The sequence below is a fragment of the Coturnix japonica genome, chromosome 2 (assembly GCF_054131305.1).
Source record: "Coturnix japonica strain WE chromosome 2, WE-NBRP24, whole genome shotgun sequence".
In the NCBI taxonomy this organism is placed as follows: Eukaryota; Metazoa; Chordata; class Aves; order Galliformes; family Phasianidae; genus Coturnix; species Coturnix japonica.
The window spans coordinates 92,548,890-92,567,805 of NC_140664.1; the positions used below are offsets into that span (position 1 = coordinate 92,548,890).

The 18,916-nt window shown below is 42.5% G+C and overlaps 1 protein-coding gene across 8 annotated transcripts in view; it reads right to left on the reverse strand.

Annotated features, from left to right (window-relative positions):
* TMEM245 (transmembrane protein 245) overlaps positions 1-16,424 on the reverse strand; it is a 76,078-nt gene extending 59,654 nt beyond the window's left edge. For 2 of the 8 annotated variants that reach the window (XR_014942883.1, XM_085538073.1), the window contains exons 1-5: positions 15,668-16,411; positions 8,482-8,599; positions 7,541-7,642; positions 6,151-6,258; positions 1,546-1,755 (exon numbers count right to left, since the gene is read on the reverse strand). Coding sequence is in view for 7 of the 8 variants with exons in the window: in XM_085538073.1 (XP_085394199.1) it covers positions 1,546-1,755; positions 6,151-6,258; positions 7,541-7,642; positions 8,482-8,599; positions 15,668-16,261 (1,132 nt within the window). In the remaining variant the exon portion in view is untranslated. Of the gene's footprint in view, positions 1-1,545; positions 1,756-6,150; positions 6,259-7,540; positions 7,643-8,481; positions 8,600-15,667 lie in introns of all 8 variants that reach the window. The other 6 variants (XM_015854302.2, XM_085538071.1, XM_085538072.1 and 3 more) reach the window with 4 other exon arrangements.
* Positions 16,425-18,916: the final 2,492 nt, after the last annotated feature.

Below are 18,916 nucleotides of genomic sequence, written 5' to 3' on the forward strand. Positions count from 1 at the left end.
TACCAGGTCAACATCACTGAACATCACTATACTGCCTTCCCATACCATTTTTGTTGTGATTGATTTACATTCATTGTCCATGGCTAAGAAAAAGCACTTACTGTCCCGGTATTCCTCCTAAGACAGCAGGTCACAAACATTCTCAACATTTCCATTTTGGTTTGAGCTTACTGCTCAGGTAGCTGATTTAAACTTAGGGACAACCAACCACTGTTTTCATCCTAACTGCAGAATTACTGTGTCCATTCTTCCCTCCCACCCAAGCAGTTATTTCCAACGATTACATCATTCTTGATGTTTTCAGGAGTCTGGAAAGCCTATAATGTCATTGTGTCCCAGGTAGCAGAGTGGCCTCCAAGGAAAGAAACCAGGAAAGTCTGAGATGGTTCCAGCCAGCTCCTCAATGGGCCCACAACAGAACACAGCTGAGCCCATCAGCCACTCATGCTGCCTCCATGAAAGTGTTTTTAAGAAAGAGCAGAAAATGCTAGAGAGGGAGAGGGGGAAGAAAATAGAAGAGAACAGGGAGGCAGTGACCAAACAGAGAGGAGGAAGAAACAAAAAGGCCAGAGGAGCAGAAGAGTCCCATAAGGGAGCACGTGCACCCAGAGGAACCTCAGTGCTAAAGTGCATGCCTCCCCAGGGGCAACACAGCCTACGGATAAGCCCACACTGAAGAACAGGGAAAGAGTAAGCAGCTTTAGGATACTTTTGCTGCTTGTTGGAGCCCACCCACAAAACTTGGAAAAGGGGTAAACAGTATTAGATACATTTAAAAAAATGGTGGAAGTTAGTGCTTAGAGAAAAGCCAGAAGAAATCTGGCAACTCGCTTTGTTTACAGCAAGCCAGACCTATTTCTACAGTTCCTATCTTCCCTATCTACCCCTCCAAGAAAGACTACTAGAGTGGCATTCAGCTTTTAAATTGCTTCCTCAGACAGCTATCAAATATTCAGTTCTTTCTTGATATGTAGCAGAACAGATGCACAGACATCAAGTGACAAAGCCAATTAGCCTGAGAGCTAGAATTAGAATCAAATTTATCTTGTGATTCGTTCACAGAACCTAGCAACATATTTTTAGTGGAAATTAAAACAGATGTGTGAGTTGTACTCCAACGGTGAATAACAGTGAAAATGTTTTCTATCAATATGTACAGAAACATGAAAGACAAGACATCAAGAGGAAGAAAAACAAAAAGTACTCCACACTGAAAGCATTCTTACAATCTAAGGAGTGGCACTAAATTATTCCAGGTAATGTACATAGTAACGACAGTCAACAGACAAAGCAATTCTACAATGATAGTTGTCCACTACTCAGTAACAAGACAGCCCACATTTAATCCTATTTGAAACTACAGTTCATAGAAAACACTGATGTTTTTGAACTCTGAACACTTGAAAATAGAAAGTCATTAAAAGGCTTTAAACTTAAAAATACTCTATAAACCTATAGACCTTTTCTTTTACTTCACCTTACACAAAGTCAACAGCTATCCAAAGTCATCATTTTAAAAAACACGTATAGTATTTGTATTATTACCTGCAAAAGGCACTGGCAATAGCTGCACAATCCACAAATTTAGCCAGATCTGGACAATAACAATTGCCCACACAAGTGTAACGAAGTAAACGTCACTTGTTTTCTTTTTTTTAAGAAAAGAACCAATCTCAGGTCTTTGTCTGTTCCCAGAAGAGGATGCAGAGGAGGGGAAAGATGAAGCTTGTGGAGGTGGAGCACCTTCTGTCGCACCTAAAACAAACAAAAGCAAAAAAGTGGAAGTTATCACATTAATCTTGACTGCAGAACAGAATATTGCTCCCTACAGCCAACTTATCCTGTTGTTGCCTTTTTCAATTCTTTGTAATTTCACTAAGTGACAGGGACAGCCTTGACAGTGATCTGTGCCTTGAAAAGCCAGAATGGGGCTTCAATAAGCTCTCCCCCATCACGCAACACCATGCCAGGCAGAATGGGGAGGAACAGAGAAGAGATGTGTGCCCCGGTGGCACAAGTTGTAGGAATGCCGTGTTGCAACACTGGAGGCCCTGGGTTCAAATCCCCCCTGTGGCGCAAGTGGTAGAAGTGCCGCTCTGCTACACAGGAGGCTCGAATCCCGGGGGGTTGGACTTGATGATCTCTAAGGTCCCTTCCAATCTGCACGAGACTATGAGCCTCTAAGAGCACTCTTATTGCCATGCGTAAATTGAGAGCTAAATGTACTTTAGCAAATAACCACTAAACTCTAGAAACCCCTGGAAAGCAGAATTTTTTGCCTTAAATATTTTGAAGTACTCAAAAAGAAACTCATATTTTCTCAGAACTCATTTAAACAGAAAAGCGCATTAAGTCAAAGAGGATGCTTATATCTTAGTACACTTTTTTGAATGCTCACATTATAAACACAGCACTCGCTGTGATCCTGATTTGTCTAATGCAAGCACAGGTTAGTAGATAACAAACGCTGTCATTCATTTATAAACCAGGTAAAGATGAAGTTCAATTTGAAAATAAAGGTGAGGTGAAAGGTTAAGAACGAAGATGTTTAAGAATAAACAACAAATAGTAACTTCAGGTAAAAATACTATACCCAAATTAAAGTTCTTGTAAATGGAACAACCTCTTCCTGAGAACACCAGTATCAGCTTTTACTGCACCTCCATGCTTGGACACTTCAGGCAAAATGGGCAAGTTTCCCATACAACATTATATAAAAAACATTTACTGCCATGAAGGAAGAATGGGGATACAAGAAAACCTGAACAGCTACCCCATGCTAATGAAAAAAAAGGTAATTTGCTGTGTCATACACACAGCAGATAAGCAAAGAAAACTGGATTTGTTTCACATCAACAGCAATCACTTCCCCCCACGAAGAAAAACTGCTTTAGAAACTGTATTACAATATGCTGCACACATTTAAAATTAAACAACCAACAACAAAAGAAAAACCCCATACACTTCACACATGCAATTCACACCCTGCACACTTGATAAATGCTCTTCTGTGGTTTTAGAAATCTGCACTGGTCTTCCTACAAGAAAGGGGAACTACTTTTAAAGCTTATAAGCACTTTGCACACTTGCTAATACCACAGAACAGATGTACTGATTCAACTAACTGACAGACACTGGAAGATAACAGAAACATCAGCTGGTTGAAGGTAACTTATCTGGTGTATATTCCTAAAGGGGTTATAGGAGGCAGTCTGAAAGAAGGAGCCCAGCAAGCAGCCAAACACAGCAGGTGGCTCAGGTGGAGCACGTCTTAGCAAATCAGCTCATGTTTCTAACAGGTGAAGGCCAGCTCTCTCATATATCAACTACACTTTGGATAAAAAGACCCAAGGTATAATTCATCACAAGGAGAAAGGAATTCACCTGTAAACAGGAGCTCTCCTAAAAAGACAGGCAATGTGTTACTGTTATAAGAATGACAGACAGAATGACCCGGGTTGGAAGGGACCTCAAGGATCATGAAGCTCCAACCCCCCTGCCTGGCAGGGCCACCAAACTTCCATGTTTACTAGATCAGGTTGCCCAGGGCCCCGTCCAACCTGGCCTTGAACACATCCAGGGATGGGGCATCCACAATGTCCTTGGGCAGCCTGTTCCAGTACCTCACCACATACAGAAATAGAGGCCTATCTTCACCCTATACCATGAAATTTAAAGAAGGGAAAAAAAGAACAAATGGATCAAGCTTATAATGCACTAAAGAAAGCAGTGCATTCACAATCGAGAATTCTCCCCATCTATACAACTTGAGTCAACACCTTTTTTTTTTTCTTTTTCTCCAGAATTGTCATAATAAAAGTAAGAAGTAACTTGACAACAAGCAGAAACTCAAAGGGAAGACAATTCTAAAAGCCAAAATAAAAACAAAGGAATTTAATTCAGAGAAGCCCTTGCCTCAAGATGAAAGTTATGTGGTACTTTCTGCCCCAAAAGCACTTAGTACTGTCACTTTTATGAAAGAAGAAAAGAATATTACCCCTTCCAGCAAGGAAAAGTGTGCTGGAATGTATTTTTTCTATAAAGAAAACTAAATAACAGCAACAATAATGTTGAATGGTACGAATTAAACTAAATTGCCCTCTTACAGTTTATCACTTAGTCTATGAACACATCACTTACTCTACTAACATAAGCAGACTACACAGAATGCAAAACACAGGTAGGAATAAGATGACAGGAAAAGAAAGAAGGCAGGGAGAAGAAAAAAAAAAAAGCTACAAAATAGGAAATCCTAAGATACAATAACTTTTCCAGTTCTAAATGCTTTAAGCAAAACTGTACTAACACTGCCAACAACCTCATAGTATTCTTCCCATGCCAAACACACAGACTTCTTAGCGTCAGAACAGCCATTCAGGTGACTATATCATAGATTCACAGAAAGGCCTGGGTTAAAAAGGACCACACTGATCATCCAGTTTCAACCCCCTGCTATGTGCAGGGTCGTCAACCAGCAGATCAGGCTGCCCAGAGCCACATCCAGCTTGGCCTTGAATAACTCCAGAGATGTGAGCATCTACAACCTCTTTGGGAAACCTGTTCCAGTGCATCACCACCCTCTGGGTGGAAATGCTTCCTCCTAATCTCTAACCTAAACCACCTCGTCGTAGTTTAAAACCATTCCCCCTTGTCCCATCACCATCCACCCAGTCAAACAGCCGTTCCTCCTCCTGTCTATGTGCTCCCTTCAAGTACTGGAAAGCCACAATGAGGTCTCCATGGAACCTTCGCTTCTGCAGGCTAAATAAGACCACTTCCCACAACCTTTCTTCCCAGGAGAGGTGCTCCAGCTCTCTGATCATCTTAGTGGCCATCCTCTGGACCCATTCCAAGAAATTAAAACTAATGTGTAAGTTAAAAAAAGAAAAACAAAAACAACGAAGAAAACCATAACCATTTACAGTACAGAACTGCGGGAGACTGCCTCTTAACCATATGTTCAAAGTCCAGGCAAAAAGTGCCTTCCAGAATTAAATATAAGAAAGAGCAATAAAAGAAAGCTGCCACACAATGCTCCATTCTGAAATTTCAGGATATGCCCATGGTGTTCTGTATTTATTTTCATGATAGTCTTGCACAATGTAGAAATGAGGATGATAGAAGAGTAAGTTGTCTACAGTCATCCTTTTCATATTTAAAAAAACAAGTTTGTTTTCAAGTACAGTTTACACTGACATTAAAATCTGCAAGTGTTTGTTTCAACAAAACATTTTTGAAGAGATCAACTGTTTTTTTATCCAACTGCTGAAGTAACTTTATAGTTTCCCAACAGCCACTCTTTAGACACTTTTAACACAGCGTGCTCAAGGGATTCTCTCTTGCACACTCAGTGTTTCCTCCTCTTCACAATTCCCTCATTACAGAAGATACAAAGAACATCCTGTCTTCAAGTAGACCACTCAGTCACAGTCAATTTCAAGTAGATGCTTTGGAAGTTTGTATTCTGTCAAGCTGAATGACCTGTTTCACAGGAAATTGATGAAACCTTCCAATTGTCAGGTCTCTATAATAGCTTATTTTTCAAGTATCCCACACCATTCCACAAAGGCCTACTCAGAAAAATGATGGTAAAGCTCAAATACAGTGATGGATATCTGAACATCCTCTTGGCAAGATTTTGAAGCCATTTCTTATATAGGCTTCTGTTGTGGCAAGTGAAATATCACGACTCCAGCTACATTATCAAGTAAACTCACTAAAGGAAAGACACATTCATCATGCCAGTCAAAAAAGAAAGCAAAGTTTTTTTGTCACTTTTGTAAAGAAATTTTATTCCTGTCTGTCTTTACCTGCTCCAGTTATATCTTGTAGCAGACAAGAAATCAAAGAGAACAGTAAACAAAGTAAATAAAATAATAAAGATGAGGAAAAAATGCCCTCACTTTGAAAATAACATCTGCTAGGTTTTTCTAGATGCACAGACAGACACATACTATAATCTGAAAGCTGGTTTTTATATATTTCCTTCTTAGCATTTTCTTCAAAACAGATAAATCACTTTGATAAAGTACAAATGTGCTATTTGGTTAAGAATGAAAAACAGAGGGCCTATTTTGAAATTTGTTCTTTATTCCCTCCAATTTCATGCCGTCAGAGCAAATTTAAATGTCTTACAGAGAATTCAGTCACCTGAGGGTTGTGAGGAACGTTCATTACTGGATTCATCTTCTGTCACGGAAATTGCCATGGCAATTGTTGAAGCAGCAATGGAAATCATCTGACCAGGAAGCTCTGCCCCTGTAAAATATATATGTATGTAATTTAAAAACAAAACAAAAACGTCTTAATATGCTTTATGCGTTTCTTGATATCCACTAAAGTTGTCAAGTAAAACAAATTATATGGATAGATACTGGTAGTTTTTAACATGTCTTATCTATAGTCAATGTTATCAAACACAAATGAGCACTATTAATTTTAGTACTACAATACAACTGGAAGCAAGACACAAAAACAATTATTTACACTTCCCTTGCTAGTGAGCTGATACTGACAAAGTCATTTGAAGTTACTGACAGTTCAGTTAATCTAAAAATCAGCAGATAGTCAATTTTACTAACCAAGATGATGACGAGGTTCAGGAAAACAGCAGCAGCAAAACAGGAAAGAAATTTCCTAAAGTAGCCATATAACTATTACTAGATAGGAACAGATGACATTTATTTATATCCAAAATTGATTTGCAACTGGAGAAAATCATTTTAAGTTTAAACACAAACAGTAAAACATACATTAACCAGAAACGATTAGAAAGGGTAAGCTTGCTGGATGGAGTTGTCTCAATTTCTCACACTGTACAGCAACAATAATGTAAAGATGACAATGGTACAAGAGAGGTGGTAATAAATATCTGAAAGGTTATTTACAGGAAAAACTCACCTGTATAGAAGCCTTCAGTCTGCTAGGAAACACTGCAGCAATCTCCACCAAGAAGCAATCTCCAAGACATGTTGCCTTAGTGGTGGTCAGCCCTTAAATGAGGTCTAGAGGAGGCGGAGTCAAGCTCCACCCCTTCCAGGAGCACAGCTAAATTACTCTCACCTGTGCTCCCACAGCTGACCAGACACTTGCCTCAGCTGATTAATCAGAGGTTCAGGCTGTGATTACCGATTTCCCATATACTCACACACAACATTACAGGAGCTACTAAGTCCATACTGATCCTTCCTTTCTAAATTAGCCTTTGATTTCCTATTTCCTGGGCTTTCTTTATTCTTGAGGCTACATACAGGATTCTCAAACGTTTCATTATAGAAATATATTCTAAACTGTAGTTACAGGTGCTTGATAATGAGTCACTGCTTTGCGACAAAAAGGAAACTATGCACTTCAAAGATTTTCTGTAGAGAACTGGAGATTCACTTCAGCACACATAAACCACTTTTATTTCAAAGTACTAAAATCTTCCAGTAAATTCTTCCAATTCACATGATACTGAATTCACAGCAATACAATCCCGATTCTTGACTTCACAGATCCTCTGCCTCTATTACGAAAGAAACAGAGATCCATTTCTTACCAGAAGACTCCTCTCCATTCTGCTGTTCATGCAACATGCCTACAGTCATCAGAACAACTATAACCAGGAACACAGGAATTCTCCAGGAACCTGCCACAGAAGCTGAAAAATATGATATTTTAGACAACCACAAAAATTAAGAGTATTAATAATCACTGTACTTAAGAAAATCAAGGTAAGCGCTCCACTACCAAAGAAAAATCTAGGCAGAAACTAAGTGTCATAAAACTAATATGATTCCTGCATTCCCATGGAGGAATAGGAAAAGCAGGTGAGCAAGTTTTTCTATTAATAAGCCAAGCTATCACCATTTCTAATGTCACTGATGACCCTAAACTATGCTAATAAAGTTACATTAAGATACACATGAGGTAAAAGCTTTTTAGAAATCAGAGGCAAGCTAAATTCCCTTTCCTAAAAAAAAAAATTTTTTTAAATATGGATTTATTTTAGATCTCTAGAATGGTTATCAAGCAGTGCCTTCCTGGGTTTCAACATTTCACGTAGTATTTCCAGAAAATACGTGACTACAAAACATAAAGTAATGCAAAATCACTATCTGCAGCAACAGACTTCAGCAAAGCACACCTATGTGCTCATCACAATACCTGAAAGTTGCTGGTGAAGCAAAGTAAATCATGGAATATGTTCTGAAATCCTTCACCATTATAGTCTTTTATTATTTGCATAACACTGTCACCATAAAATCATGTGATAATGTAATCCGATATTAAATATGTAAAACCAATTACTATAGTCATACTTTCTACTATAATCTTATATTTGCATTACAGATTACACAGACTACTGATAAATTTATTTGCTACCGTTGAAATAGACTTGCTTAATGACTGCTGACACAGATGGGCTTTCTTGCTCCTAGTACTACTATTAAATGTATTCTACATACAGACACACTAGAAATATAACTTGTTACTCACCTAAGTGAAAGAGCAGCATGATCCACACAGGGACAGAAACTGCTTTCAGGTAGCGCTCGGTGCTTACATTCCACTTGAATGAAACCATCAACAGGTAACCAACTACCAATGTCCATATCTGCAAGAAAAAAGACACATAGTTATGTACACATGCAGAGTACAGTTTTAACCGCATGCACACACACCCCTAGTTGGTCTAGTGAAAAGTTTGATGTCAGGTTCCAATTCCGGAACACGGGCTTCTTAAAGAAGGATCAAGCACAGAACTTCGGCCTGCATGCAAGAGGAGTGCAAAGCCGGTGTGAAGTGTAAGGAGATAAGGCCACACATGCCTTTGGCCTGACATCAGTAAAATCTGAATGTGAGGAGGAAGACACTCTTTGCTTCACAGAAACCCTTTAGGAGGTTACCCAGCAGAGTCCAAGCACCTACTCTGGAACTACCAGGGAAAGATCTGTGTCTAAATGACATAGGGCCAGCAGCAGCACCGGTAGGGCTTTAGGGGACAAAGAGCCAGCGGAGCACCAGCCAGTCCACCATAGCACAACTTGCCTGTTTCTGTGCTCCAGCTCAAAGAAATAATGAAATAATGGGGCTTTATACCAAAGACCATCATTAAGAAGGACAATAAAAACAACAATGCTGCTCCCCAGCAGCTTTCACGCACAAAAGTCATGACTTTAAAATAACTTGTCACATGGAATTTTATCAAAACTCATTCAACTGAAGCCATAAAATGCTTCTGCGGTAACAAATCAAGTACCATCATTCTGGTTATGCTGCTTGTAAAAAGCAGGTATAAATCTCTTTATCAGGTTAATGACAAGAGAGAATTCTATAATTAATCTTGAAACAAAGACTTTAAGCTTGAAAATGTAAAAAAGAAGAAAGCAGAAACCATAAAATTTTGCAGGAAATAGATGATACACAGTAGAAGAGGTGAAATACGAATGATTAAAACCTATAAAGCCTCAATCTATTTAATAAGAATACATCTCATATGTATGAGGTATTTCTGCCCCAAATTCAACATTCTGACTCCCTATCCACAACCAGTTGAGAAAACCTTTGAATTCCCATTCATAAATTCATAAATCCCAACAAAGCTTGAACAGAGCTGCTATTAACTGCATTTGCTGAATCAGGCTTCACTGCCAAAGCTAAGAATGCACTGGCAAAGATAGAGAACAAGCAATTAGGCAGAACAGCAGAACACAGTGAAAGAGCATTCACCTCTATTCTGCTTTATGGCACGGAAGACGCAGAGCCCCAGTGAAGGGGACAGCTCCAGCCAGCAAAGACTAAAGCCTAAAACTTATTACAAGTCCTAGGCACTAAGATTTAAAATAAATAAGAAATCAGCATTGGCCCACAGCAGCGTGATAAAGGCAATATAGGTTACTAATCAAATTCATCCAGAAGTCATATTACAGCACAACTGCAAGAGAGAACTCAGTTCCAAGACAACGCCTTCTCTTCAAAAGGGCTGACAATAACAGGACAAGGGGAAATGGTTTTAAGTTAAAAGAGGGAAGATTTAGGTTGGATGTTAGGGAAAAGTTCTTCACTAGGAGAGTGGTTAGGCCCTGGAACAGGCTGCCCAGGGAGGTTGTGGATGCCCCGTCCTTGGAGGTGTTCAAGGCCAGGTTGGACGGGGCCCTGGGCAACCTGATCTAGTAAATGTGTATGTTTGGTGGCCCTGCTAGGCAGGGGGGTTGGAACTACATGATCCTTGAGGTCCCTTCCAACCCGGGTCATTCTGTGATTCTGTGTGATTCTGTAATGCCCTTTTCCTTAACATCAGCCATACATCTGTGTGATGCATATTTCATTGGAGACCATTTTTAACTTTCGGTAAGAAATTACCTGCAATGGACACTGTAAGTTCAATCAATTAGACTTTCCAATGAAAAATAAACCAAGAGTGGGAGGCTCTGGTTAACAGCCAGCAAACTAAAACATGCTCCATTGCCTTTAGCCATGCACGTAGCTGAACTAAGTGCATGTGGGTTTTGCTGTTGAATATTTACTCCTGTTCTGTTCATCAATGCACATTTCTAAAAGCTCAGCAAATGACCCAAGTAGAAGCATCCTTAATTTCTATCGATTAGAGAGAAAGAGATTAGTTTTGAATAAATGAGTCATTATGTTTTCGAAATCAAACAGTAACAACCCCCCAACGCCTGTAAACGAACCGTGTGGCCTTCTGGCTGGTTCAAGAGGTTTCACCTCAATGATACAGTGATCATCTCACCACCAGTTCACCTTACAGCAAAGCACCTCTCAAAACTCAGTAGTGCTTCCCTATGCTGCAAGGGATGCACTGAATGGGATCCGGGGTAGACACCTTCTAACAATTCACGGCTGAAAGCAGCTGACAGAGCGAATTAACTTACATTGACAAAGACCAGGGTTTTATCCCTTCCTAACTTGGCAACAGTTTGTTTCTGATTTCTGGAATTTTCTGTTTATTTAACCCTTTAAGTGACTGTTACATAATTTTCCCCCTTTTCCTTCCCTGAATGGTCTCTAAACATTTTGGCTATAAGAATAATAACGGCCTCTTTATTATTACATGGCCACTGCAACAACTGTCTCCATGGAAATGAAGAATAAAGGATACTGTCCTTTCACTGAAATTAAGTTTAGCAGTGGATACACAAGCCATGCTAACCCGCAATGCACACAGATGTGATTTATGCAGGTACAGTTAACCAGGTAACACACACTATACAGATACTGCAAAACACATCAGCTGCTGTTAACCATTTATTAAACAGAAGTCAGTCACAGATGCCTTTCACCATCTACTCTACATTTTAAATGCTTATTCAATCTCAATTAATACTTACATATATTAACAACTCCCCTGTATGAGCTCACTCTTACTCCTCAACTCTTTACAATGAACTCCACTTTTTATTTCCACAGCGTATTCTTGACAGCAGCAGGTTAATCTTTAAGGCTTTACTACTGAGTTCACTTAATACTTCACTGTTAGCAAAAGCAGTGCTTCCCTTCTCTCCTACTGATGGCGATGTAGGAGAGTATCACCTCTCCTACACATCATACGATTATCACTTGCTTTCAAAATCAAATCACAGATCAACAGGACAGGGGGATGTTTCCAAGCAAGCTGTCTCAAGCGTATACATACCTAGGTCTCATACAACTCCCTATAAGAAATGGGTATTTCATCAGTTTAGGATCTGGCAATCAGCAGCAGCCATCCCACACGTATGGAGCCTTCTCAGGCGCTCCATGCTTGTTTCGCAAGCTTTAAAGCAGTGTTACGCCAGATGATGCCAGCTGACGAAGAGATCTTGAGACACGATTTCTAACCTCTCCCTTCTCACTAGCAAAGGAACGAGCAATGGCAAAAGCTGAGCAAAAAAGTACGTTCTTAAGAACTGAATCCACGAAAGGCCTTACACTCACGACTAAACGCCAACTCTTTGCCATGACAAACATGTTTCCTTTATCTAATCGAAAATGTTTTTCTAAACGAGAAAATAGATAACAAGGTAAGCGAGGAATTGCAGACCCATCATTTTTATCCCAGTTTTCAGAATCAAAATTAATTTTATAATGCTCTTCTGTTTCTTCCACAGTACACAAGAACTTACAACATGCAGAGTTAAGCAGAAGAAAGCAAAACAGACCTTCAGTTTAGAGGGAGTTTTTGTCCAGCAGACACAAAGACCACAAAACATAACCAAACCAAATTCCTACACAGGGAACGCTACCAACCACTTAAGAGCAAACTCATCCTCCCTTTTGCTAAGGAAACCTTCGTTACTGAGAATTCCAATTGACAGGAGTGAAAATGAGCTCCAAACTTCTGCAGCACACAACCCCGACCATCAGTTTTTATGACATGATTCCCTATTCATTGTTCTGAAGAAACAAAACTCTGAATACTTCAACAACGTCAAACGCACAGGTCAGTTCTGTGTTATTTCAGAGCCTTAGAATAAGATTTAACAGCAGTGTTTGCACTCACATACAAACTTCTCAGGCTAGGGGACTCAAAGGTGCATTGGATGATGTTTAATGTCCCTTTCAAACCAAACCATTCTACGATAACAATGGATATTTTAAATACTACCTAAGCAAGTAAGTGACATTGTGATTTCTTCAAATAAAGTGCAAGCGATTGTACACCTGAATTATTCCTTGTACTACCCTCATGGGAATAGAAACCTGCAGCAGTTCTGCTTCTAGAACCCCCAGTTACAACATATAACCATTTAAATGCCTTAGATTTTAACATGCCATGACTGCTAAACCAGATGAAGCAGAAGCCTGGTGCTCAGCAAGATTCCAGCTCTCTGAAGCCACTCAATTAGGAACTTACAATTGGAATTCTAAGTCAGGCAGGAACTGACCTTCAAAATCAATACCGTCACGCACGAGTTAAAAGCATTTTCTGAGTCTTCTGCAACATTTCCTGTGCCGTGAATGTAAGGAAATCCATTAGACTCAGATACAGAAACCTGCAGCGATGGGTGCTAACACTTCCCTCCTACAGTTCAAGTTTCCTATTTCAATGGGAAAATTACTTACGAGAATCTTTGTTTAAATGAAAGCTATTCAGGAATTGAACTTCTTCTCCAGACAGAGAGTGTTTCATGATGCCACTTTAACCAGAGATGGATCTTTAATTTACCTTAACTTCTTCCTCTTATTTTATTCCACAGAGCACAGCTCAAGTTTTAGAGGTCAGTTCTATACCAACACTCCTTTCAGAAGTGGAAAAAAACAAACAATATCATGTTCAAATAATAGCAAAAAATATCCATCTTTACACGGCATTCATCATGAGGCTCAAGACTCACATCATGTTTAATCCTGGAGTTGCACTTCATGCACGTAAATCTAAACAGACTAATATGCCTTTTCGGAACAGGTGAGTCCTGGAGGGTTCTCCCAGAGCTGAGGTGGGTGTGGAAGGGAAAAGGTGGAAAACACTACAAACAACCTAGTCTTTTCCTGCCTCTCTCCATCCTGTTTTAAATACAACACGTGGTTTCTACAAAATCAGCTCTACCAAGTTGTGACTTGGTAATATAGACTTGGTAAATATAGACGCTTTCTCTTCTCCACGAGTGATCCCCAACAGCACTACAGAAGCAGAACGTTATAGATGCCTGCATCTCCAAACATTTGTCAGGTAGCACATTTGAGTATTTCAGACTGCAAGGGATGCCTTAAGGACTGCTGACACCTAGTGCCAGCACAATGGTGTTAGCCCTGGTGGATGTCTTTGATAGCTCCCTGAAAAGGAGAATTATACAGTTGACAGGCTAAGACATAGAGCACCTTTTTAGGCAATACTCCATCCAATGTACTGGTCACAGAAAACTGTATTTCCAGATTTGCCCAATGCTGCAGCTAAGAAAGGACCAATTCAGTCCTGTTACTGCATGCTACCAGCATAAAACGAGCCATACCTCATACATTCAGATACAGCTCAGCTGACAGTTTCAGAGACCTACAGTTCATGCTATAGACATGTTTCTGAATCTCATCAATAACTTACAACAAAACACGGATGAAAGATCAGCCATAGGTGAAAGATCTTGACAGCCCCGTAACCAAATTCACTCTGGAGAATCCTGCCTTTTATTACCACATCGGATTGAATTTACTCAGGAGATGAACTGCAGAGTAGGTGTAGAATGTCCGTGTAATTCATTTCATCTGCTGGGACGTTTACAGAAAACAAACCTTTTCCTAAATAAACATCAGCATTTGACTCCTAGAGAATAAATAAATAAACAAACAGAACCACCTGTATGGTGCTGCAACTGCAGAACATCACCATAAAGTAACTTGAATTGCTGACATAAAGCAGAAAAAAGTCCTCTACCTTTATATAGAGCTGGACACAAGATCCCTCTTACAAAACTACAGCGGACACAACAGTCCAAGATTAGCCTTTAAACACGAGAACTTGGAGAACAACTACACTGACATTGGTATAGCATATAAACAGGTATGAACACATCCTCTAAGTAACAGGCCCAGCAGTCTCCTAACTGGAGAGTCTACTAACAAATGTATAGAAGATGCCTGGCTGAGCAGAGGAAAATCACAGAAGGGAGTGCCGAGGTTCTTTCTTGTAGTGTCTCAAGAAGATAATTGGGCAGCGTCACACCTCCATAAACAGTGACTCCAGCACCTCCCCGGGCAGCTTATCCCAATGCCTCACCACTCTTTCAGCAAATGAATGTTTCCTACTTGCCCAACTTGAACCTCCTCTAGCGCAACTTCAAGCCATCACCTTGAGTCCTAGCACAAGCTCACTTAGCCGGCTACAGGTTTGCTTAAGGAAGACCATCCTTAGCTATTCTGACATTAGCCCCGCATCCCAAGGCTTGGGATGAGAGGCTTATTATCCTCCCAAGGAACCTGAGGCTGAAAGTTCTGGGAACTTTCTTTCTTCTTCCCAATTAGAATCTTACGGTATTTCGTTGAACAGAAAGGTCGCTTTAGAAACACCATTACAAAGCAGAAGAATCAGACACAGCTGAACAAACCTGCGGTGAGCAAGTACAGCCATGGGGTAGTGCACTTCAGCCACAGTTACTTAACATCTCCTGGTAGCCTTCTACACACCAGAGTGATTAACCAAGCCCAAATAAGGGACTGGACTTAGCCAAGCCACGCAGCCTAGCAACAACACATCTACATTAGACGTTCGGCAATCCACAGGGAAGTCTGAAGCTTAGCAAGGTAATGGCACAGCAACTAACCCAAACTTCCAGTCAGTACCGACGAGTCACGCTTGTGCCCCCCAACAGCTTTGCTGCAGGTAAATAGAAACGCTGATAACTTGTCTGCTTGTAAAAAGAGAACGCCAAGCTGTCCTACCTACTCAGTCTTAACCGTTCAAGTATGTGAGAACTAAACGCATCTCCCCAAAGCTTCCCAGCACACGACGACCCTTCGGAGCAGAAAGCCACTCACATCTCTATCATTTTCACACACCCTCCAGCCCATCCATTCTACAGCAGAAACACACAGGGCGTATAACATCTCAAACCACCCTGCGGGACACCCGGGAGCACACAGCCTCGTAGCGCTCCCACCGTCCGCCTTACGGTCCGCGCAACAAGTGAGATGGCGCCGGGCCTCGCCCAGCCCCTCTGCCGCCCCTTCCTCCCTCCGGCCCCGCACTCACCCACTGGCTGCTGAAGTAGTCCAGCCCCTGGCAGATGAAGCGGGCGGCCTGTGCCAGCAGCACCTGCACGCCCAGCGAGCTGCCCAGGCAGTACAGCCCGTAGAGCAGCGGCCCTCCGGCGCCCAGCAGCAGCAGGAGCCGCCGCCTCCGCAGCACCTGCTCGCCCAGCGCCTCCACGCCGTAGTTGGCGAAGCAGAGGGGCAGCAGCAGCGCGGCCAGCAGCACGGGCGTGCGGGAGCGCTGCAGGCGGCACAACCAGCGGCGGCCCAGCGCCGTCAGCGAGCTCTTGAAGGGGTGCAGGAAGGTGCCGCACAGCACGGCCCACAGCAGCGGCCGCAGGAAGGCCTCCAGGATAAAGTAGACCAGCACGGCGGCCCCGCAGCACAGCCCCGCGAACAGCAGCGCGCCCGTGTTGTAGAAGGCCTGCTTGATCGGCTTCTCCAGCCGCGGCAGCGACATCCCCGCCGCTCCGGCCGGGCCGCCCAGCGGCAACCGCGGTACGGCCGCAGGCGCGCCCTCCGCCCCGCCGGGGGAGCCGCCCGGCCGCCGCCCCTCCGCCGCAGGGACCGCCGCGGACTCTCCGCCGTCAGCCATGGCGCCCGCCCCAAGGCTCCGCTCCGGCCGCCGGTGCCAGGGGGCGAGGCCGCCGCGGGAGGCGAGGGCGCGGCGAGGCGGCGGGGCCTCTAGTGCCGCCGCGCGGCTCCGGGCCCGGGCGGGGAAGGGAGTTGGCGGCGGGGAAGGGTGCCGGGAAATGTAGTTTTCCTCCGGCGGAGCCCGCGGCCGCGCCCCTCCGAAACGCGGCCTGACGGAGGGGAGGGCGGGAGCACCGCGTCTCTGCCTTCGCTATTGGGAAATCGCTGAGCGAGAGCCGAACTTGCCCGGCTCCGCCGCTGCTGTTACTGAAGGGTCAGATGGAGGAGCGAAGTGCAGCCCAGCACACCTGGGTCGGCAGCTTGTCCTCGGCCTATGCCCTGCAGCCCCTTGGTAGCACCATTAAGTTTCCCATTCCCAGCATTGCACTCTTTGGGCGCAGCTAATGCTCCACAGTGCAGCGTCATTGCAAAGGTGGACAGCAAGACAGGTCAGAGCGACTGGAGAACTGTTCTTGCTTGAGCACACCCTAACAGCAGGTTGTTTCACAGGGAAACATCCGTACTTTTACTGAATCTTAATCTCACTAGAAGTAGTAGTTCTGGTGGGATATTTAGACCTGACATTTGTGATACTGTGCTGTGCATCATTTTATTTATTTGTGAACAATATAAGGAAGAATTATCTCCCTGCATCAGTTGTACATACAGGAGGTGCCTGCCAGCGTTGTAAAGGCAGTCTGAATGCCTCTAATGCTGTGATCGATCTGAAGGAGTATTTTTCAGGGCAGGGATCCACTACATTTGAAGCAGCTGGATGCTGTCCAGCTTTCTGCCTGTTAGAGTTTCACCCCTTCCAGTCACTCAGATGCATTGCAAGCACCTGAGCTCCTCTGGATTGGCCCTGCCTTCCCACCAAGTGCCTCACCTCTTTTTCTGATAAGTTGTTACTAATATCCAACATGACAGCAGACTATTGCAGAAACCTACCTGTGTCATCAGCCAGGGGAGGAAAAACGGGGCTTTTCCCACACTTAATGTAACTTCAAGGCCTGCCTGTTTCCTGGAGTTTTTGGCTTGCAGTTCCTACTCTTCCATGCCACAAAGGCTTTGTTACCGGTTACATATCCATTACTGCTTAGAGATGTCCCTTTTGGCTCACGTAGCACCACATTCTTGTTAGCCAAAAAGACCCTGTGCAGGTTCAAATGCTTTAACTTCATTCAGCAGAGGCATTTAGAGACCTACAGGCACTTTGTTTGATCATGGTGATGTAGTACAAGCAGCTGTCCATGTGAGAGAGAAGCTCTTAGTGCACCTTGAAATGATACTGTCAATTACTTTTCTTTGATCAGATACCTTCTGGAAGAGCTCTGAAATAATAGCTAACAAATATGCATCACTACCTGAGCCTCTTCACTTCCTAGAGAAGTGTGTCAAAAAGGAGATTCTAATGGTTTATTATACATCTATTGCATTAAAATTCAATTAGCAACTGAGATTTGGATGGGGGAGAAGGATTATTGAGAATAAAAAGTGTGAGGAAATGGCATTTGCTGTCTTGTGTTACCACAACATGGACACTGAAAAGCAGGGATGTGAACAAACAAAGTGGTCTCTGAGGTGACAGCTCAGGGAGGGTCTTCACGAGATACTACTGAAGGTCTGAAAACTTGATTCCGGAACAGATTTCAAGCAGATTGCTGCCAAAGCAGTGATTTCATTGAACACTGAAGTGCAATGCAGTTTTAGATTAGATGGCAACTTAGGTATAGATTATCCTGGCACTTTGTGCTTTAAGGACTTTTATGGCCATAGGTGCATAGTGTACCTCAGGGACCCATATTACCAGAAATTCTCTGTGTGCAGCCTTTGGATGTATTTTGCTATTAGTAATTCTTCAAGGGTGAAGAGAATGGAAAGAGAGTGCTTTTTGGCCATGTGTGCCTAAAAGTATGTATGTGGCAAACATTGACAGTCCTTGATGCTCTCCTATGTAGACAGTTATACGAAAGATTATCTCATAAATAAACTTGTAATTACTGTCTGCTGCATCATTAGTGACTGTGTGTGTTGAACTGAAGCTGGTTGCCCTTTGAAGAAATCCATAGTTCTCATTCGCTTGGCGTGCAGTCAACACAGCTGCAATTGCCAGGCAGTCTCAGATGTGGTACCAAAATACTGCATACTGAGGTGGCTGGGAAGCAGAGGAGACAGACAACATGGGCCACAGCAAATTAATCACGATTCATCCCTGTAATAAATGCACAAAACTATGAAATCACTCAGCAACAAAGCCAGCAGGTGTCAGCCCCGACCTGCGCATGTGGAAAATAAATCTAAATTTGGCCATGCAGAAAAGCAGCGATGAAGATCAGACACCCAGGTCTGAAATATTGGTATCTTGATTATACTTGCATCAAATCCATTACAAACACGAGAGGTCACCACGGAAACTTCTACATTCTATTTAGTTACACTGAATGTCAGTTGGGTTGATTTGTTAAAATTACAGCTGATTTCTTCTACTTACGGTGATTCTGATAGTGGAAAAGAAAAGCAGAAGTAGTCTCCCATGTCTGTTATGTTGTTACCATGACCAGGCTCACTGATTGAAATGGAATTACTCAGGGTAATAAATTGAAACCCACGGCAGAGG